The sequence below is a fragment of the Muntiacus reevesi genome, chromosome 3, assembly GCF_963930625.1.
Source record: "Muntiacus reevesi chromosome 3, mMunRee1.1, whole genome shotgun sequence".
NCBI classification, from domain to species: Eukaryota; Metazoa; Chordata; class Mammalia; order Artiodactyla; family Cervidae; genus Muntiacus; species Muntiacus reevesi.
In genome coordinates, this window is record NC_089251.1 from 239574990 (window position 1) to 239598393 (window position 23404).

At 34.6% G+C, this 23404-nt stretch overlaps 1 protein-coding gene across 1 annotated transcript in view; it reads left to right on the forward strand.

Annotated features, from left to right (window-relative positions):
• The window catches only part of LOC136165349 (sodium channel protein type 2 subunit alpha), an 86753-nt gene that overhangs the window by 42467 nt on the left and 20882 nt on the right, over positions 1–23404 (forward strand). The window contains exons 15-19 of the mRNA XM_065931673.1: positions 41–214; positions 2092–2448; positions 7548–8027; positions 18545–18665; positions 22558–22712. Coding sequence (XP_065787745.1) covers positions 41–214; positions 2092–2448; positions 7548–8027; positions 18545–18665; positions 22558–22712 — 1287 coding nt within the window. The remainder of the gene's footprint in view (positions 1–40; positions 215–2091; positions 2449–7547; positions 8028–18544; positions 18666–22557; positions 22713–23404) is intronic.

Consider the following 23404-nt stretch of genomic DNA (forward strand, 5'->3'; position numbering starts at 1 on the left):
TCAAGAGTCTTCACTCATGTAATAAACATTTCTCACTTAGGTCTTCACTGGGATCTTCACAGCAGAAATGTTTCTCAAGATAATTGCCATGGATCCATATTATTACTTTCAAGAAGGCTGGAATATTTTTGATGGTTTAATTGTGAGCCTTAGTTTAATGGAACTTGGTTTGGCAAATGTGGAAGGACTGTCAGTTCTCCGATCATTTCGACTGGTAAATTAATTGAGAGTAGCCATAATATTTTTATAAATAATGTAATTAGTAGTCACTCTTTTCTTGTAAATATTGCAAGATTTCCCATAGCTTTAATTTTGTTTGAATATATTTCTAACAAAGCAGATGGTAATTTCTTCTTCATTACAGTTTTAATGCACAGATTAAGTTTAATTCAAATGAACAGCCAATAATTCTTTCCTTAGTAATTGAATGTCAAGGCTAATGGGAAGAGAGAAAATGGAGGTCATACATAATCCCAAATCAAGTTAAACAACACAATACATACCTCTAAGCTATCTGGGGTTTGCTTAACCATAATAAGGGGCTTGACTGGGGCTTTGGATGGGCTCTTCTTTCTACCAGAGGCTAAGAGATTATGAAGTTGCCCAATTTGCCCCCATAGAATTCAAGACTCAAGACTGGGTAGAGGGCACAGAAAAGAGGACAGAGCGCCTATTCATCTGTGCCTTCAGCCAGGTCAGGAAGTCGCCAAATCCACTCTCTAAGAAAAGTTGCCTGTATAATATTTTAATTTTAAGGAAAGGATCCTTCATTTGTTCTTTATATTTAATGAGCTTAGGGATCTTTTTAAATTAAGAGACAAAAAAATATCACTGGACCCATTTCCATTTAAAATTTGATATTTTTTATTGTGCTGTTTATTTGAATTGGCTCCAGCTTTTTTGATTTATTTTCAAACAACAGTCATTGTATATAGGTAGTAAAGATAGATTCCTATAGGCAACCTACCTTAATGGTGATTAGTTTCAAGAATTTATAATCAAGTCTGTTTAGAAATTTCCTTACTACTTTCAAATATTTGTTAAGATCCTTAGAGCTGTGATTTCCTTTCCTAGTCTTTAGCTGTGAATCTAATTTGAAGTTAGAAGAATAAAAGAAAAAAAATTAGCAGTGATTATATAACAAGTAAATATGGGCAACTACTTTTAAAAAGCTTAGTAAGTCTTTATGATAATGTGATGGAGTCTAGGAAAGTACAAAGCATATTATCACTAATGTTCTTGCTTAGTATATCAGGCTCTTTTGCACTAATTATTCTCTGGGAATAAATTAAAAATTTTGGTTCTTATCTTTGCTCCTTTGGGTCACTTAGTTGCCGTTAAATAATGCACTACTCTTAGCCTGATATTTACAGAAGCATCAGAAATAAAATGCTGATACTGTTAAATGGTAAATCGTACTCTAGAGGTTTCTATGAGCTAATACAACCAATGTATCAGGCATAGAGGTGGCAAGCCATTTACACACTATAATGAGTTGATTAGCTAAATCACTGAATACATAAAGGTTGACAAAATACAGCTTTTTATTCAAGTTCAAGTATTTCTTATTTGAATATAATAAATCTCCTTTAAAATACAGCCTAATATTACAACATGCTAAAATTCAAAGCAATCTAAGATTTAAAGAAATTAGTTGGTTTTTCCTTTGTATCTTCCCTAATTTAAGTGTTAATGTTGTTTACACTTGTGCATTTCAGCATATTTCAGGTTCACTGAAAAATATATCCACTTTGGGCTTTTAAATCATAAGAGACTCTACTAGAGCCTCTACTTCTCTGAAGCAGTTTCTGCTAATTAATCACCATTAATTTTAGGTATTTCAATTCCTTACAGAAAAACAAAAAGAATAGTATAAATGCTTATGTAAGATTCTGGAATTTAAATGCCAATTAAGAAAAACTGTATTCTTATTTTATTTATAATATATACTATTTCAGAATGAAAAATATAGACAAGTTTGGCACACAAATAACCCATCACCTAAAACTGAGACATTGTAGACTTTACCTGTAAACAAATATACAAATTCTTCCAAATGCAGAGCAGTAATGACCTTGTTTCTGTTTTCAGCTTAGAGTTTTCAAGTTGGCAAAATCCTGGCCCACCCTGAATATGCTAATTAAAATCATCGGCAATTCTGTAGGGGCTCTGGGTAACCTCACCTTGGTGTTGGCCATCATCGTCTTTATTTTCGCCGTGGTCGGCATGCAGCTCTTTGGGAAGAGCTACAAGGAATGTGTCTGCAAGATTTCCAATGATTGTGAGCTCCCCCGCTGGCACATGCATGACTTCTTCCACTCCTTCCTGATTGTGTTCCGGGTGCTGTGTGGAGAGTGGATAGAGACCATGTGGGACTGCATGGAGGTCGCCGGCCAAACCATGTGCCTCACTGTCTTCATGATGGTCATGGTCATCGGAAACCTGGTGGTATGTGGTAAAACGTTTTTCTCATTTTCAGTAAAAGATAATGTAACCATCAGGAATGTTTTATATATATATATTTTAAATCAAGTTTCAATTCTTCATGATGGCAGGAGTCAGTTATAGATCAGACTAAAGAAATCTACATGAACTCTTTTTAATATTTGCTTACATTATTTTAGATTTTTTCCAGCTATATTGAACTGTAATTGACACGTAACACAAACTCTTAAAATTCCTTTTGAACCAAAGTTGTTCTTCATCTCTGTACCTCTTACTGTTCCATGGAGAGGGCCATTTTTGGCTTTTATCTTTCAGTTCTTGTGCTAAAGCATGGCAGTGCTATTAGACAGTCATTCATTTTATTTATAAATACTAACAATACTGTCACTTGAAAATGTTTCACATTTGGGTTCTCTACAAGTTGGAGTTTAAAAAAAAATAATGATCATCTTAGTCCATTGAAAGTACATCAGTATTTGTTGCATAGAAACAACAATATGAACAAGTAACACTGACTCAAGAATCACTTGTTATCATTTCTGTGTAAAATGAACTATGCCCAACACATGTCTACTGAGTCCTGGAGGCCTGGGAACGATGGTAGGAAAATATATATGGCGCGGTGATAGGACATTTACTCAAACAGGAATAAAAAGAGTAAGTGAAAAAAATGTGAAAACAAAGTGTTATATGTAAAGTTCACAAGATGGAACTGTTGCTTTGTGCTTGCAAGGATCATCACAGAAAGCTTTGTCAAAGAGTTCAGACCTGCAAATATCTTTAATTGAGATGTGAGAAGAAAGTAGACCATCCCAAGCCAGCAAATAGTGGACCCAGTGGTTGGGGAAGAAAGAACAATAGATTTATGTGAGAGGGATCAGACTCTTATATGTTCAATTTATTATACTAAGTTGCTTGACCAGGCCCCAACTCAGTGGAATAGAACAAGGACTTTTGTAACCAATATTTTGAAGTCTTCAATTTATAGACTTCATTTTCTTTCACATTAAAAGTAACCTCCAATCCACCAGTCAGTTCACTTCAGTGATTCAGTCATGTCCAGCTGTTTGCACCCCCATGGACTGCAGCATGCCAAGCTTCCCTGTTCATCACCAACTCCCAGAGCTTACTCAAACTCCTATCCATCAAGTCGGTGATGCCATGCAACCATCTCATCCTCTGTTATCCCCTTCTCCTCCCACCTTCAGTCTTTCCCAGCATCAGGATCTTTTCAAATGAGTCAATTCTTCACATCAGGTGACCAAAGTATTGGAGTTTCAGCTTCAGTATCAGTCCTTCCAATGAATATTCAGGACTGATTTCCTTTGGGTGGACTGATTGGCTCAGTCCCCCAGAGGAAGAGAAAAGGAAAAGGGAAAAAACAAAACAATATCATTTATTTGTATTTTTTGCAATATTTCAGTCTTCTCAGTATCCTGTTGTTAATTCTGACCTGTTCTTAAAATAACAAGAAACATGAATAGTGTACAATCCAGAAATGTGAACAGTGGCTTATAACAATACACATTTATTAGTTATCTCATAGTTTCTGTGGGTCAGAAATTTGGGAACCACTTATCTGGTTCTGGCCCTGGGTTAGTTAAAAGATTTCTATCAAAATGTTGATGGGAGACAGTTATCTTGACTAAGATTGAAGAATTAACTTCTAATAAGGCTCACTCTCATGGCTATTAGTGAGAGGTCCCAGTTCAGCCTTACTGACTGTTGGTAGAAGGCTTCAGCTTCTCTCCACGTGGATCTCGCCATAGAGTTGATTACCTTCACGACATGGCAGTTGGCTTTTTCTGCCAGAGCAAAAGACACAAAGCAAAGGGCAAGGAGGAAGCCCTCCCTTTTATGTTCTACTCTTGAAGTCACATGCTGTCACTTCTGCAATATTCTGTTGACTACTCATTAAAAAGAGCTCACATTTAAGAAAAAGGGATTCGACTTTAACTTTTGAAGGGATGAGCATCAAATAACTTTAAAACCACTACAATTCCAGATATAACTTGCTTGCTTTCGGAAGATGCAAGAATGTATGGAATAGGAAGAAACTATCACAGGGCTACCTAGAAGAAAAACAGAGAAAATGTTGTTGGTTTGTATTTTAGATTTGATTTGATTTCATTTATATGTTTGGCATACATTGGAAGAAGAGAATAGAAGGCAGAGAACAGAATCCTTTATGCCAGCAATGCATGAGAAGACTGGACACAAGCAATGAAAATTCATAGTGGGGGTAGCAGAAAGTGTTTGAGGCCAGACTGTGTAGAGTTTAATTTATGAAAAGGCTGATTATGCATTACCAAGTTGAATATTTTTTTCCTGTAGACAGTTGAAAGCTACAGATGTCTTTTTATCAGGAAAGTGGCAATGAGCAAGTGGAATTTGGGTAGAATTTATGTAGCCAGAAAACGCAATGAATTTAAAGAAATTCAATATACCACATATCATCTTTAGTTTACTGAAATAGGACACATGTCTCTAACTGTACAAAGGATTTCAAGTTGAAAAGAGAAATTCAGGAAGTATTCATACCTATGGATGTCATTTATATTAATTTGGATTGCTACATATACATAAAATGGTATAACAGATAAAATAATAATTTCCACCTAGTGGCATATATTTAAATTCTGTACCCTTTTTAAAAAATTAAAGAATCTCCTTATTTACTAGAAGTTAAAAAGTATTCCTCCTTTTGTGATATCTTGTGTATGTTTTCTGGAGTAACTAAGGTGGTAATAATATGTCATGTTTATCACTATTAAGGAAGTATGTTCATATCACATTTCCTTAAATAAGACTGACTGAACCTGGTACACTACTTCTTACAATTCTTCCTTCTCATCTTCACCAAAAAGGTTAATGTCCCCCAAAGACAAGCTAACATAACCTCCTGTAAACAAACATAAACTTCCATGTAATGCTCAACCACAAGAGGTGTAAGTAATCACTGCCTAGTCCACACACAAGACAGAGGTGGGGCTATAGATTGCTTTTCCCAAGCTATCATCTTGGTTTGTTAACACTGTGGCCAGAAATCCTCTTACAGGTTCAAGACAGGTGCTGCAGAAAGAGAATACATTTTTTTTTTAAGATTACCACATCTAGAAGTAGCCACCTCTATCTCTAAGTGGGGCATTAGCACACAAGAGGGATGTGAACGTGAGTTTTTCTCACCAATTAAAAATATTGATACAGACAATATGTTTCAATCTTGAATCCCAAACAGAAATTATTATTCCAAGAGAATAATTTGGGGACATATGAAAGAAACAGTTTCACTCAGTGATCTATCAAGTCTGTCCATAACCATGTGTGAAACAGGATCCCAGTTTTCAGTTCCTGAGTAAGGTTGTTGAACTGTACTCCTTTAAATTGCCTTTGGTCACACCCACCACCTTGGTCAGCTGTTACGCTGATCAATACCCTTTGGTAATAAAGGAGGTCTAGAAAAAGAGATTAGATTGCAAACAACAAAAGAAAGATAAATTGAAGACAGTATAACAGAGAGCAGGTTGGATCATAGTAGCAGTGATATAACAGCTAAACTTTCTCAAACTGGCAGTTTACCATGTGCCAGTAGCTTTGTGAGGGCCGCGTGGATCCTTTAACTGAATCCTGAGAACAGTCTCGTAAGCTTAGCACTGAGAAAATGGACATAAACTTGATTCTTACCCAGTGCTTTAATTCTAATGTGGAAAGGGAATGGGCCATAAGATATAACAGTAAATGACACGCAATAGATACCTGCTCCAGTGCTTTGGGAGGAACTATAATCGGATCTCACTCTGGGAAGGTTGACTAATATTTGTCAAGAAAAAGTTCCTAATAGAAAAAGTTCATTAATGAATTAATAAATCAAATCTAGAAAAAATTATGGTACCAAAGTTCAGTTTTATTATGAATAAAACCCAAAATGTAGCATTTAATTTTTTCTCTTTCATCTATTTTTAACCAAATAATACATTCAAGGCAAGTCACAATAAAATACAACTTTATTGGTAAATTTCAGATGTGAAGGAGCAGGTCTTTGTACAAATACTAGCAACCATGGTATGGCAACTGAAAGATGTCAGTATAGACTCACAGAATTATGTGTAGTCCTTGTTGGATCTTATAGGTTTTTGCCTTTCTTAACACCGTTGGTTAGACTGCCTCATAACTGGTTAGACAAAGGAACTCTGAGGTTCATTAACTGATTAGAAAGATAGGAATATAGCAAGAATGCAGCATCTTTTTCATTGGAGTTCTACTTAAAACCTTTCCTAGGATTCCTCTTCCTTACTACTTACTTTTTGTCTTCGGACCTCTTCAGAGCCATATCCTTTTTGTCATTGTTCTGTCTGAATGATCAAGGACTCATGTACTTGGTCTTGTGCCCATGAGAGTGCTCTATTTCTTAGTAAATTACCTCTTTTTGAGTGTACATAGCAGATTTATGGTCACTAATCTTTTTGCTAACCCATATCAGTAGGTCCTATTTTTGAAGACTTAAGTTGTTAACTAATTAGTGGTCTGTAACCATTTCTTTATACTATTTCCAACTACTGTATAAATCTAGTGGCCATGATTTTCTGAACCAAAAACTGAGATTTTTGATCTGTTGGTAGGTATATATTTTTTCTAAATTGACAAATTATCTAAAGTGCAAGAATAGGTACAAACATAAAAATAAAATAATATTTAAATATAGTGGAATCATCTTTGGTTCAGGAATAAAAGTATAATAAATTATCAGTGTCCTTGAAAACCCAGGTTACATGGGGAAAGTACTTAACATCCCAAATAAAACTTTTTTTTCTTTTTCATTGTATAGTTATCTAGATAGTTAAAATTTTTAACTTGGGATTGAACTTAATATAGAAGTTTTACATAGCAGTGGTTTTAGTAATCTTTCAATGACTAAAATGTAAATAGTGTTAATGTAGTATTATTGGCCGGGTATTTTTTTTTTTCCAGGATAGCTTATCATAAATTAGAAAGAATATCTATTAGCAAAAAGTGAGGTGTAAGAACAACTTTGGAAAATTTGTAGTTCGGAGCAATAGAAACAATGGAATGTTTTGATCACCAGCTTTCCTATTGTGTTTTAGGTTCTGAACCTCTTCCTGGCCTTACTCTTGAGTTCATTCAGTTCTGACAATCTTGCCGCCACTGATGATGATAATGAAATGAATAATCTCCAGATTGCTGTGGGAAGGATGCAGAAAGGAATCGATTTTGTTAAAAGAAAAATACGTGAATTTATTCAGAAAGCCTTTGTTAGAAAGCAGAAAGCTTTAGATGAAATCAAACCTCTTGAAGATCTCAATAACAAAAAAGACAGTTGTATTTCCAACCATACCACTATAGAAATAGGCAAAGACCTCAATTATCTCAAAGATGGCAACGGAACTACCAGTGGCATAGGCAGCAGTGTAGAAAAATATGTCGTGGATGAAAGTGATTACATGTCCTTCATAAACAACCCCAGCCTCACTGTGACTGTACCAATTGCTGTCGGAGAGTCTGACTTTGAAAATTTAAATACTGAAGAATTCAGCAGTGAGTCAGATATGGAAGAAAGCAAAGAGGTAGGAATTTCTACATAAGAAGATATTTTGGTGTTATGTTTGCTTTAAACCATCCAGACTTTTAAAAGTTATTTTCTTTCTATAAGAAAATAGGAAATACCTATTGATACAATTTCTGTGGCAAAATTGGTGATAGATAAATTGACAATATAATAGTATATAGCTAAACAAATGATAGTTAACTCATTCTTTCAAGTAGTCACCATTCTGAGTTGCTGATGATATTAATATTCAGGTTAATATAAATTTTAAAAAAGATTTTAAATAATTTTTGATTTGTGAAAATTACCTCAGTTTATCTACTTTCTTCCTTATAATTTTCCCATGATGGTATTTTATTGTGTATACTAGAGAAATGCTTGGTGAGAGGCAGTTCCAATCCTCATTTTGCTACATTCTTTGCTTTTATGGAATAACATAAAATGTGATTTTATTTAGTTTTCACAGGCGTATTTTTAATGGAAGTATCATTGGGATCTTGGCTTGATGTTTTCTTGTAGTTTCATGTTTCCTGAAGTAAACAGTTTTTTGAAGGACGTGAAGGTAGTGATGAAGAATCAGGTTGAAAATATCTTTAACCCTACTGAGCACAGTGCATGCTGTCTAAGTGTAAAATTCTAAATTTTCCAACTACAGTTAGACTCTTGGTAATTTAAAGAATTCTTTGATTTACTAGAAAGGTATAAATACCAGGGTATATTCTTGGTTTATTTATAGATTAATAAGCACATGTTGGGAATAAAGAGAAGGAATTTAAACCCTTAATGTTTGTTTACACAGAAATGAAGCCAGAATTCCCAGCAATTAACACTTGCCTAAACAAATAAAAATAACAACCAAAAACAAAGATTCATTCTTTGTTGTCATTTTAATTGATTGGCAGGAAACAGAAAGACCTCTATTATTATTCTCATCCTAAGAATGATGATTTGGGAGAGTTGGAGACACTGAAGGATGTAATTTAAGTAGTGAAACACTGTCACAAAAATTAGGGATCAGTTAATAAAATTAGAGCAAAAATATATTTCTAAGAAAGGAACCTTAGATTTTTTAATCAGTTTTACTGTATTTATCCTATATGATAATGGGAAAAGATGCTATTTCTGTTTATTCTTATTTGAAAGATAGCATTGCTAATTCAGGGATTAGATAGAAGTAGGTATGAAACACTAACTTCAGAGAAAGTTTAAATATAATTACTAAAAGTAGCATTTAGGTAGCAAGATCATGCTGCTGCTGCTGCTAAGTCGCTTCAGTCGTGTCCGACTCTGTGCGACCCTATAGACAGCAGCCCACCAGGCTCCCCTGTCCCTGGGATTCTCCAGGCAAGAACACTGGAGCGGGTTGCCATTTCCCTCTCCAATGCAGGAAAGTGAAAAGTGAAAGTGAAGTCGTTCAGTTGTGTCCGACTTTTCACAATGCCATGAACTGCAGCCTACCAGGCTCCTCTGTCCATGGGAATTTCCAGGCAAGAGTACTGGAGTGGGTTGCTATTGCCTTCTCCAGGCAATACCTAGTATTACTTTTGTGACTAGAATTGTCACAAAATAACAATGAGATTCAAGGGGGAAATTTAAAAAACCTTATAGCCTGGAGCAAATAATTGCTATAATTAGTTGAACTCAAATGTACACTAATAAGATCATTATTTTAAAGCTGAATAATATCTTAATATCTAGTGAATTAAATTTTGGATAAGTGTATTTGGCTGGGCTATGCTGAAATGATGGGGCCTAATTTCTTGTATTGTAAGTTTCTAGAAACTAAGGGTTAGTCACTTAGTGTCTGACTCTTTGCAACCCCATGGACTTCCCTGCCAGGTTCCTCTGTCCATGGAGTTCTCCGGGCAAGAATGCTGTAGTGTGTAGCCATTCCCTTCTCCAGGGGATCTTCCCCAACCAGGGGTGGAACACAGGTCTCCTGCATTGCATGCAGATTCTTTACCATCTGAGTCATCAGGGAAGCCCAGACACTAAGGTCAGCATTTAGAAAATAGAATTGGGTCATTAAATTTTAATATGTAGTCCCCTCTCATTATTTTACCTAATAGTAAATATCTCCTTTAGAATAGGGGAGGTCAATTTTTATTTTTATGTATGTTTAATTTAGTTCAGCTGGCAAAGAATCTGCCTGCAATACAGGAGACTCCAGTTCAATTCCTGAGTTGGGAAGATCCCCTGGAGAAGGGATAGACTACCCACTCTAGTATTCTTGGGCTTCCCTGGTGGTTCAGATGATAAAGAATCCACCTGCTGTGTGGGAGACCTGGGTTCAATCCCTGGGTTGGGAAGATCCCCTGGAGGAGGACATGGCAACCCACTCCAGTATTCTTGCCTGAGGAATCCCCATGGACAGAGAAGCCTGGTGGGCTATAGTCCATGGGGTCACAGAGCTGGATATGACTGAGCAACTAGGCACAGCACAGCACATGTTTAATTTATGGTGTTAATTAAAAATGAATTATGAAGAATCAAACGTTGAAGTCACCAGTCCATTTAAACCTTTGGCTAAGTTTGAGTATCTTTTGAGGTAGGATAACTTGACATTCACTATTCTTAATTTTCAGAAATTTTAAAACCTCAAACTTCTCCAAAAGAGCATGTATTTTGCCTCATCTCCAACCATTGTGTTTCACATTAGAGAAATATCTAATAACGTGGGGCTTATAGTAGGAAAAATCAAAACTCTCTTATCAGTTTCTCTTGTAAACATTAGACTTTTTCATGTGTTTTCCATTTGAGTTAGGTATTCCAAAATAACATATGTGAAGTCACTGCTTTGGAATGGGAGGCAGAGAGCTGGTCTGCCAGTTGAAAATAGAATTATTTTGTTGTTTTAGCTGTGGAGTCTTTTCAGTACTTGTGTAGAGATTGCTACTTGTGTTTTAAAATATATTATTTGGTAAAATTTTCATTTATGGCTTTATGTAAAACTTCTTAAATATAAACTCATAAACAAATAAAGGATTAGAGCAATAGTCTAGGAAGGGCCTATGTTCAAGTTCCAATCTTCTGGCATTTTGGTAATGCTACACTAGAAAACAAAAGAGAACTGAAACAAGTATTCAAGAATTACAAATATTCCCACCTGAGATATCTTTTTAGGGTTCTGCCTTCAAGTTAGTTTTGTCTGGTCATTTTCTTAATTGGTAGGGTTGGATTGTGGTATTAAATATCACATGTGAAGTATTAACAAATGGAATAAGATATGATACTGAATGATTCATACTGAATGATATTCTTTTTAAATGATTTGAAATATTAAAGGAAAAAAATGAAGCACCTTTTAATTTTTGGAATGCCTATAATGAATCCCTTCTTATAAGGCAGACTAGCCAAGTGGACACAGAGGTTATTTAGGTGTTTGAACTAAATCCTCTTCTATTTTATCTTTGCCAAATTTGTGTGGTTCTTTGACAGCTTTCTGTAGATTCTCTAGAGTATATCATTTTAAATTCATATGGTAATTGTATGCTTTAAAGTTACTGTGACCGTATGTAATGTCATTCCTTTCATACTTTTGATTTCAAATGCTTGATTTCTTTTATAGAGTTTTAATAATTTAAGCCATGCTTGAATGATTATTTTTCAAAGTAAAATTTACTAGTGCAATATGGTGACCTTCACTGCTTACCGTTCTTACTTCTCACAGGGGTAAAAGCAAGCTGGAGCCATCAAGAATGCAGCTCTGGTGTTTTTTAACCAGCCAGAGACTCCTGCCACCACTTTTACCCAGGTTACCTAAGCAAATTGTACATATATAAATATAATTAGTTTCTAAATGAATTTTGACTGGCCTGCATGTTACTCAGCTACATTCCTTGCCCATCCATTGGCAGTGAAATAAAAACATGCACAGCTGCTCTTATGCTGAGTCATAAAGCATGGTCAGGCAAGTCTGGCAACCCTAACTTTTTTTAAAAATGAGGTAGCTGCTAATTTTCTTACATAGATTTTTATAGAAATTACATTCAGTGAAAAATAAAAGTGCATGCGTTTATAGATTATTTAATTAACATTACAGAGTTTTGAACTTGCTAAGGGTCTAAAGGAGAAATATAAGGTACTCTTTGAAAAACTCTTGCAGGACGCTTTCACCCCTCTGCCCTTTCCTTAAGTAAATAAAGCCCCTATGAGTGTATTTTGTTAGTAATTTGTTGTTCAGTGCCATATTAAATTTTTCTGAAGGGTAATCTGCAAGTTAGAGCAATCCCTTATTCATGTGCAAACTTTCTAAAGGATGTTTTAATGTGATAATAATGTAAATGGAATGTTATGTTTTTGCTGCCAGCAGCACTGGTACAATTTTTATCTGCTTCATTTCAGAGAAAATGTATCGCTCTGTTTAGCACTTGACCAAGAGTGTTTTGCCTTTAGAATACAATTCTCCTAGAGAATCTGTTGATATTTACCCCTAAAATTCCTGAGAATGAAAGAAAAGGAAATGAGTTTATTTTGTACACCAAAAAGAAAAGATAGGAAGGAAAGAAGGAAGGAAGAAAAAGAAACAAAAATGTTATCGATGGTATATTCATTCTGAAAAAAGATCTGAAATCTACTTTCTTCATTGTATTGCTCCTCTATACTTTATGTTTTTGTCTCTCCTTTGTTTCATCTAAAACTTCTGGGAAAGTTTCTCTTAAAGAATATTGTTTAAATATATCATGCAACACAATTCATATAGAAAGAAAACCAATGTGAACTCTACTCCTTTCATATTTATCAGATGAAGGGACCTACTAGTCATTCAGCTAAGGCAGTGAGTGTAGGCTCCATTTAGCACAACTTTCATTTCCTGATGTTTAAATCACAGTTTTCTCCTAAAATATGTTAACCAAATTGTTCAACCCAATTTAATTTCTTTCAAGAAATGTTAATTAAATGCTTTGTAATTTAGATGCAGTTCCCTCTCCTTCTGCCGTTAAAAGCATAAAACAACCCTAACATAAGCACATTTGGTTCTTTGGGTGCAGCAACAATCATGGATTTGGGGGAGCATTTTAAAAAATATTTTTGAACAAAATATTCAGTCACTGGCACTCTATATTCATGAAAGATAATACCCTATATACTGGAAGAATGAGACCAATATCATTAATCATATAAATTAAAACCCTAAATAAAACAGATACCCATATACACAGTAACTAGAAAGAATTATTTTTTCCTGTTATGCATTAATTATTCAGAAAAGTATGAAATTTGACTCCTTAAGATAATAGCTTCTTTTTCCTAGTTTCTTAGAAAGGTTTCTTAGAAAGGTTTCTTAGAAAGGTTTCTTAGAGTTTCTTAGAAAGAGTTTCTTAGAAAGATTAGTTTTCTTATTCTCTGAGTTATTATTGTTGTTTAGTTGCTAAGTCACGTACAACTCTTTCGTGACCCCACAGAATGTAGCCCACGAGGCTTCTCTGTCCCTGGGATTTCCCAGACAAGAATACTGGAGTGGGTTGCCATTTCCTTCTCCAGGGTATCTTCCCAACCCAGGGATCGAACCCTATCCTCCGGTATTGGCAGGGGGATTCTCTACCACTGGGCCACCAGAGAAGCCCTAGTAGAGCAGTATACTGAATTCTAGGACAAGAGTAGGAAAGGAGAGAAGGCTGTGTAGACAAGGTTTGGGTAAGCAGTGGTAGAATGGTTTCAGTAAAAACCCATCTATAATTTTATCCTGGAGAATGTATAAATCTTCAAGGGAAAGTTTTCCAGTGGGATAGTGATTAAACAATTTTTAAAAAGCTCTAAATATCCTAAATGTAAGGAAAAAAAAATTGACCAAACATGAATCTTTGGGACTTAAGGATTATTTTTGCCATCTCAAGAAGGATATTTAAAATTTTGCTATTTATGGATTACAGAGTTTTGAAATGTGTCTGTTATAAAGACAAAAATGATTATTTGAATAATGTAATATGATGATAATAACAGTTTTGATTTTGCTTTTCCTTACTAAGAAGAATAATTCCTTTCTATTATTAATGTGTCACTTTGGCCTATCCCGTAGGAACCATAACCATCACTTTCATTAAGATTTTTCACATAAAATGACCTAGAATTCCTTAAGTACAGACTAGAATTAGGATCCACATGGAGCAAAGAATTGTCATTCTTGGTGACCAAAATAGAATCTATATTTTAATTATCTCTCTTTTTTAAAAATATCCTAATTTCTTCTATTGACTATCGTTTACATTTTCTTAAAAATATCTTAACTTCATAAAAAGAAAAAAAGTGTACCTTTGAAAAACTTAATAGAAAATGATGTTTCTGTCCCTTTTCTGTGTTATGTTTTAAAAAATGCTTCTACTTTCTGAGAGAAGGGCTATGAGTCTGGCAGATGTCTGGTAACAGTTTGTCAGTGATGTGGAAAGTAAAAGTTAGAAGTATAGTGTTTAAAAATAAGAAATGAAATATTGTAACTTGATATTTATTTATCAGATCATTAAGCAAAATACAGTTCTGCCCTGCTTAACTCCTATGATTATGGTGACCCGGCACTTTGAGGAATCTAGCAGACTTTCAATAGTAAGAACCATGTACAATGAAATTTTCACTTAAAAAAAAAGTTCAGCTAATATTTCACCTGAAAATAAATGATTGCCAATGCCAGGCATAGCAAATAATTCTCTATGCATGTTTAATTTCTTGACTATCCTGACACTGGAGGACATCCGTATTTTAAGGTTTGAGTAGGGAAGGGCTGTTCTAACAGTACCCTTCAGTTCACTTTTCTTCCAATAAATAAGCACAGATTATAATAAGGGAACCTAAACATCTAAATTTTACCAAAGCGAAGAAGAACTGGTTTTATTTCTAACTGGTTAATTTTTTGCTCTCTTAGTCATATGGCATTTTGCAGTGAATGATGCCTACGTTGGAAGATTTACAGAGAAGCTTTATTTGAAAGTTATTCTTTTAAGTATATTAGTACTAATAATTCCATATAAATGATGTACATTTGACAATTCTAATTGGTGAATTTGTACTGTAGTTAGAATTAATCGAGATTACGACCTTATCTGAAGCTGAAAGGTTTTTATATTCTTAATTGGATTCATTTGGATTTTATAGACTCTTTATAGACTCTTTAATGCATTTTAACTGTTTTAGTTAACATATTTTATAATACTATGATATTTGCCTCATGTGATTTTAAGAAAGTCCTTGAATTGATGTCAGGAAAGGTTTTATAAATCAGAATTTCTTGCCTGCATCTCAAGATTGTTATTTAAAGTAAGATTTTTAATGAAATGTCCCAATGTATATTTAACTTTATATTAATACATATAAGAATGTGACTATAACAAACTAATACTAAGTTCATGGTCATGACACCTGGGAAGCAACAGTATCCCAAGCGCTATTTTGAACCTACAATGTTTAGTTACATATCACATCTACTAAATGTTTTAAATTGATAAAGATTGGCTTAACTCATGAATCATCAAATAGTTTTCTAGGGAATCCTAACAAAGTGGGATACAGAAGACCTTAAATCCAGCTACTAACTCAGTATGCGTTTTGACAAGATAATTAAAGCCACATTTCTTTCTCTAACTAGACACTGGATTGGTTGGTGTTGAGGATTAATGTACACCCTAGCTTTTTAATTTGTAGAACATGTAGAGGTACTCAAGTAACATGTAACAGGTAGATCCTGTGGTTCCACTTGAGGAGGAAGATGGAGAAGGTTGAGATTGCCTTTCCTTAGAGGGGTTCCATTCACTGCTGAATTATAGATTCATGTACACAGAGTAGAAAGAGGAAAGGCATTGTCAAAATGAGTTAGTGTCAGTTTTCCTAACACTTTCCTAATACTTTCCAGAATTAAAGTACACTTTATTTATTTCATAGTTTACTTTATAGTTTCATCTTAGGTCTGATTAATTGGAAGCCTGATGTTTAGACAGCACTTCTGATTCTAAAGGTCATTGGTCATTCCTTACGCAAGTTAGAATGTGGAAGAGATTTGTGTTTCTCTGTACTGACGTGAGAATGTTATGTGTATTCCCTAGAATGTGAATGTAAAAGATAGGAGGTATTAGAAGTAGTTAGTGGTAGAATAAAAAAGTTCCTGAATTGGGCATTCATTCATTTATTCAATGACCATCTATTGAACACAAACATTAGTGATAGTTCCTAGGGAGGCAGAGATGACAAAAGCGTGATCTTTGCTTCAGAGGGTTAAATCTGGTGAGATACATATTCTAGAAACACAAAACTTTTATGTCGCACATTTAAAAAATAATCTGACCTCTAACTATACAAATGTCTGACTTCAATTAGAAAGATGTCTATTAATTCAGTGTCAGTACTAAGACACCACACTAAATGCAAGGTATTGTAGTTGATGTTACAGAGATCATCTGGAAACTTTTGAATATTTTAAACCAAGATTCCATGGAATGTTGTCTGGTGACTTCTGCTAGTCACTATCAAGGACTAGCCTTCATTCTTTTATGAAGAAGCTCATTCATTCATTCATTTTTAACTTTTTAAAATTAATTTTAATTGGAAAATAATTGCTTTACAATATTGTGATGATTTTTGCCATACATCAACATGAATTGGCCACTGGTATACCGTTTTCCCGGTATCCTGAACCTCCCTCCCACCTTCCCTAAAGAATATTTATAGAGTACCTAAGCTGTATATACCTAGCACTGCTGCAAGTTCTGAGGCAGCCATTCACCAGTATGGAGCGCCCCGAAAATGGATCATCAAAGAAATTTTCTAGGGAATCCTGGCAAAGTGGGTTCCAGTAAACCTAGAGTCATCCCCTAATCCCTAACCAACCTGTAATTGCAGTGTGATCTTTTTTCCTAAAAAGAATGTTTTCCATTTCTTGTTTGGGCTGTTTGTAGTTAGATTAGTTATAACTAAGCTTCACTTATTCTGATTACTTATGTCATGTTTCAATATCCAGTAAATAATATGATCAATATTTTAGGTCCCAAATACTATAACATCTTCATGTAAATAAGATTGATAGGATAATTTAGCTATAAAGGATAGGAAATTAGAAAAAGTCATGTAATATTTCATCTTAGAATACTGTATATTCAAATTCTAAAAACAAAGATATTATAATTGAGTATCTGTCCAATGTTGTGATATAATTGGTAGTAGAAAAAGAAATCAATAAACTTCAAGTGCCTTATAATATGTAATTCTTAATTTTAAATGGTTTGGTTGAATTTAAAAATAATTCTGAACTAGTTTTAATGGAGGAGACATATGATATTTATGCCTCTATCAGTGGTATTGTTAAATTACACACAAAAGTATTTTCTGTTATATCTATAGTGTGTATAAATATTTTTACTTTATCCACACCACTATGCCAAGGAAATATTTTATATAAAGAAAATTATTTTCAGAAAATAAAGGAACCAGCTTCTTAGGGAAATCCATAGAATCCTTAGCCCAAATATAAATAAAATGTTTCCAGTACTGAGCACAACATCTATTTTAGAATGGGTTCAACATACTTCAGTGTGCATTTGATCATGTGCTTACCTCATCCCCTTTATAAAGTAGCTCCTGTCAGCTCAGCCATCTCCTAATGTTATGCACTAATAGTAATAACATTGTAACAGGTCCGAGAATGCTGTGGCCCAAACTACTCTGATTCCATGTGGCACTCATACCTGGCCCCGTGTCGTTCCTGCAGCATTTTAAGACCGGGTTAAAGACTGGATCCCTTCATTTATGCTGGCCCCATGAACGACCTGACTTGGCTAAAGTTTCTTGCATTTCAAGATTTAAAACAACTTCTTTGTATTATATTTTTCTTTCGGTGGTATTTGATTTAACTTAAAGGAAAACAAAACAACAACCAAAGATTCATTTCTGCCTTTATTACCTGGAGAGGTAAGAGTGCCAAAGTAACAAGTAGTTTCCAAATGCACAATGAAACGCAGGAGTGCATTGGCCAAAGAGAATGCACACAATCAGCTCTTGCTATAAAGCTAACAATGTGCTGCTCCTTTCAGAATTAGAAAATTAGAGAATATGTTTAATAACAACCAGTGGTATATGTTTTCATGTCAATGAAAAGTGGATAAATTTAGACTTTGCTGTTTATGTGCGTTTGATCAAATCTTTTCTGCATTTGACATGAAAATACATTTGTGCAGCTTCTGTTGGTTGGGTCACAATTTTAGAATAAAACCAACTAAACTACTTCACAAAAGCAAGATCACAGACTACCATACGACTCTGGCAGCTTATGTAAGCTCTGCATGATTTTATTTCATAATCTCTCTTTATACAGGAGCTTAATCAAAGATTACTTAAGTTGTTAGCACCACATTTTTAAAGGAAAAAAAATACTGTGGTGCTGTATCTAATCTTGTGACCCCCCACCTCTACCAAAGCGGACTGGCATTATGTTTAAGATATTCTTAAATTACAGATCAAGGAAATGAATACAGAAGACTTAAGGGCACGCCTTTGGAATTTTTATATTATAAATTAAAGAAACTATTTTAAAAGCTTTTCTGTGGAATTGATTTTCAGAAGCTAAATGCAACTAGTTCATCTGAAGGCAGCACAGTTGATATAGGAGCTCCCGCTGAGGGAGAACAACCTGAAGCTGAGCCTGAAGAATCTCTGGAGCCGGAAGCCTGTTTTACAGAAGGTGAGGAACAGAGCATGTATGCTCCTTAGACCTCTCTCTGATCTAGCCGTCTCTTCTCTCCCTCTCTGGCTCGTTCTAATCCTCTATAGGTATCCAGCAACTGTACATTTACTTGTTTGTTGATTGCTTTTTCTATATCAAAGCATAGATGATTTTTGAAAAATTAAGATTTAATTTATGGCATCAGATCCAGTTTTCTACTTTTGTGAATCCTGTTCTACTCTAAGAAATGCTGCTAACTTTCTGGGTCTTTTGGTGGCCTTGTAGAATCTTTGATTGGCAAGAAAACTAAATCATACATCTCTCTCTCTACCTTTAAGAAATAAAAGAAAAAATTTAAGTTGAAGGAGTAATTTACTGTTTACGGTTTTGTCAGGTTATAATGGTACGAATTGATTAGTTTACATTTAAAACTGTCCATGAATACTCTGCCATTTGATATTGGAGCACATTCTTAAATAAATGTGGTTATGTTACTAAAAAGGAACTGTTCATGAATAACAGTTACCTGTATCTGTCAAGGCCAAATATATATTATTCATTCTGAATGATACTAGATAATCAATAATGAAATATCAAAATATACGGAGTGATACAGTATGGGGCACTATGTCATTGGAGTAATACTAAAAGGATTTTGTGAAGAAAGCTAAAATTATGTTATTTGAGGTGTGGATCAGTTATCTCTGGAACAATAATAATGTGTACCAAAGCACACAAAACTTATCATATAACAAAAAGCTCATCTTTGCTCACAAGCCCATGGCTGGCAAGATGATCTTGCTGATCTTGGTTGGGATTAGTCATAGGGCTGAGGTCTTAGATGAGACAAATGCCTGACTCAGCTCCATCCACACACTGGCCCAGGCTTGTCCTCATGGTGAAAGAAAAGGAGTGAGAGAGGAAGCCTAAATGCCAAGCACTTATCAATTCTCCACTTACATCAGGTTTTCTCAGTCCTGTTCACAGCAAAAGTGCCAATCTAGATTCAATGTGGGAGTGTACTACAAAGAGGCATAAAATATTAGTCCAATAGCACAGACCATGAAAAATCTCTATTGTAGGTACAGAACTCTTTCTCTAAAACCCTAGGAAATCACTCCATCCTTAACTCATTTTTTGTTTAATATCTATTTAATAATTCATCCTATATCTTAGCCCCAAATTCAATACCATATATTAATTACTTAAACAGAAGTTTATTTTAATAATGATGGTAGTAATGCTATTTAATTACAACTAATTCTAGAAGTGTCCCCTTCATTTTCATTTCATTTAAGAACATTAAAGTTGTTTAATTTGAACTTTAAGCTAATTTAAAAAACATGTGGTTATGCATGTGTCAAAATTGGTGTCAATAGACTTAAGAGTTTTGCAGATGAGTAGGTTGCATACACCTATTGCTTTTGGACTTGAATGCATTAGAGAAAATAAATATTTATGTATTCATTGTCAATTTTTAAATTATTTCAGAGGAAGAGATATTTTTTCAGCATAAGTTATGAGGGAAGCCACTTTTTTCCACTCTTTCCTCCAAAATTCTGCATATTTCAATGAAGTTAGTTGATTTTGAAAAAAAAAATTATGACTTCACAAAACATTCAAGAGGTTAGATATATCACAAAAATAATTTATGTAGCATTAGTTGTTATTCTTTCCCAATTAGTTTATTTTTAGGGTCACAATATATTAATAATATTTATGGTAATATCAACATTTGTTTTTTGTGAAGTTAAAAAACATTTCAGTATAAAGCATCACCAACCATAACATTATAGAAAACAATAATAAAAAATACTTAGACACTCACCAACCAACGAGAAGGCAATGGCACCCCACTCCAGTACTCTTGCCTGGAAAATCCCATGACAAAGGAGCCTGATGGGCTGCAGTCCGTGGGGTCGCTAAGGGTTGGACACAACTGAATGACTTCACTTTCACTTTTCACTTTCCTGCATTGGAGAAGGAAATGGCAACCCACTCCACTTGCCTGGAGAATCCCAGGGACAGGGGAGCCTGGTGGGCTGCCGTCTATGGGGTCGCACAGAGTTGGACACGACTGAAGCGACTTAGCAGCAGCAGCAGCACCAACCAACTTTAACAGTTTGAATATTTTTGTTGTATTTGCTTCAGGTTTTTTAAGAATAAATCAGATACAGATTTGACCCCTTTTGCACCCTTTCCTTATCCCATCCTTTGCTTCCCTCTCAGAAGTGAACCAGTGTCCCAAATTTGGCATTTATCCTTCCCACTAACATTGGTCTTTTTATATTGAACAGTATTTTTTCATCTCATATCCTCTTTAAGGGAAAAAAAAAAAAAACAACTAATTTCAGTTCCATCTAGTTCATTACAACAAATATTTTCAAGGCATGTTACTCTTCTTAATCCTTTAGGAGACAGAAATATGAAAAAGATCACCCTCAAAGAAACAAGAAATATATGCTATTTATTTATTACTTGAGAAACTAATAATATTTAAGAGGAACTTCATTAAATTTTCATGAAACAAAGTATATGATCAGGCTGACATTATAAAGTAGCATCTGATAAATATCTGTGCATTAAAATATTATGCTTCTTCAAAATGAGGTTTCCACTTTTCTATTCATTGAACAAGAGCTCTCTGTCATAGTTAAGCCTCTATGTCAGGAATCTTCTCTTTCTCACACCCCAGGGTCCCCATATACATGTGCTGCCAGGTCCTGTCAACTTAGTAGACTCTTTCGCCCTGATCATTGTCACCACCATCACCCTTGTTTTCACTTTCTTTCATGTTACATTGACTGAATCTCCTAGACTCCTGACTACTTGTCCATCTTTTGTCTTCTATCCATCCAATGCCTTGTATAGGCATAGATCATTCTAAATCAATATTCTCATCAGGTAAGTCTTCATAACCCCAAATAAATCCTTCAGTGTTGTCCCCATTAGGTAGCACACAAAATCTTAAGTTCTTTAACTGAATCTTTCAGATCCTTTTCAGATTGGCTCTAGCTGTCTTTTCTGGTGGTAATTCCCGATTTTCTGCTTCATACAATTTCCAAACTTCCCTGCCACCAAATTTTATTTATTTCATTGCTTCTCCATTCCTTCAAAGTTTAACCCCAAATCTGCTTCTTCTGTACAGCTCAATATTAGAAATTAACGTGCTGGTAAACTCTAACAATATTTTTCTTTCTATAACTATGATATCTATGGACAAATCTTCCCTACTTGAAATGCATACTGTTTTTATAGAGACATGTTGTTTTGCATATTCTAGTATTATAATTGTCCAGTATAATTCCTTGAATAAACAGGTATGCAATAAATATTTGTTGAGAAGCCTTTGATCTAATAGACCACAAAGGTGTTTGTTACATTATTACTGATAATGGCTGGAGTTGCAGAAACATACATATTCAATAATAGTAGGATATCTCAATTCTTGTTTATGTCTGGTTATCTTATTTAGAGAAGTATTGTGAAACTTTCCAAAATTCTATTTAGTTGTGACTAAAAGGGAAATGTTTACATTGTAATTAGTGAACTAATTAGAAATCACATATAAAGTTCAAATGTGAGTGGAATTATAGGATGGGGATAGGATGGAAATACTAACCTTTGGTGATTTCATTTCTTTCTCTTGTTCTGTACTGTGGTTTTATAATGTAATACATTATACTATATTATTAGACCATTAAACTAGCCCCACAAGCACTAAAAAGTAGTTTTTGCATGAATGATTTTAAAATGGATAGATGATTTCTATGTCTACAAATGAAAGTCATCTTAAAAAATAAAGTTATTTATAATGTATCAGGTAATAATGTAGGTGACTCTCCCACCAATACAAATATGCATAATCAAAGAGTGATAATTTTTCTTCATTTACTTTGACATATTTTAGACTGTGTGCGGAAATTTAAGTGTTGTCAGATAAGCATAGAAGAAGGCAAAGGGAAACTCTGGTGGAACTTGAGAAAAACTTGCTATAAGATAGTGGAGCATAACTGGTTCGAAACCTTCATTGTCTTCATGATTCTGGTCAGCAGTGGGGCACTGGTAGGTAACGTGATCTGCTCCTTTACTTTTACCTGAAACCATTTACCTCTCCCCTCAGTCAACCTCCTATTGCATGTGTTCACAAGAAGGTGTTTGTGAAGATGAGAGTCATTGTATGATATTTTTAGCACAGTGCGAGAGGCTCGCTAAGTAGCAACTTTTATTGTTCTGCCGTAGGCCTAAGATTGAATCGAATTTAGATCAGTATGATTTTTTGTGAATATTTAAAGAACGACCCTTCTAACTTTTAGTCATCAGAACCAGTTCCTATTAAGAATCAATATGTAGACAGGGCATGGGATTATCAGCTAAATATCAATCTGCTTAACATCAGCTCAATTGCTGTGTTCACGCCAGTTCACTAGTGCCAACCACATTGAATGGCAAATGGATTAAATTACCCACAAGTAGCAAAGTGAGATCACTACAGACTTATTTTATATCTGATTTCACTCAACAGAATGGTCAAAAAACCAACAAAAATGAAAACCAATTTCACCTTTCTCCTTGATCCAGATCACCAAGTCCTGATAGGTTTTCCTGGAAAGGGACTGAATTATTAATGCCCTTTTCATTCCAGAAGACCCAGGGGCTCCTGCAAGTGAGTTCCCTTGCCCTTTCCAAAGAGCTCTGCAGAACAGTGGTAAAGGAGGTTCTTGACAACTATGTACATGCTCAGATTGAGCTAGAGA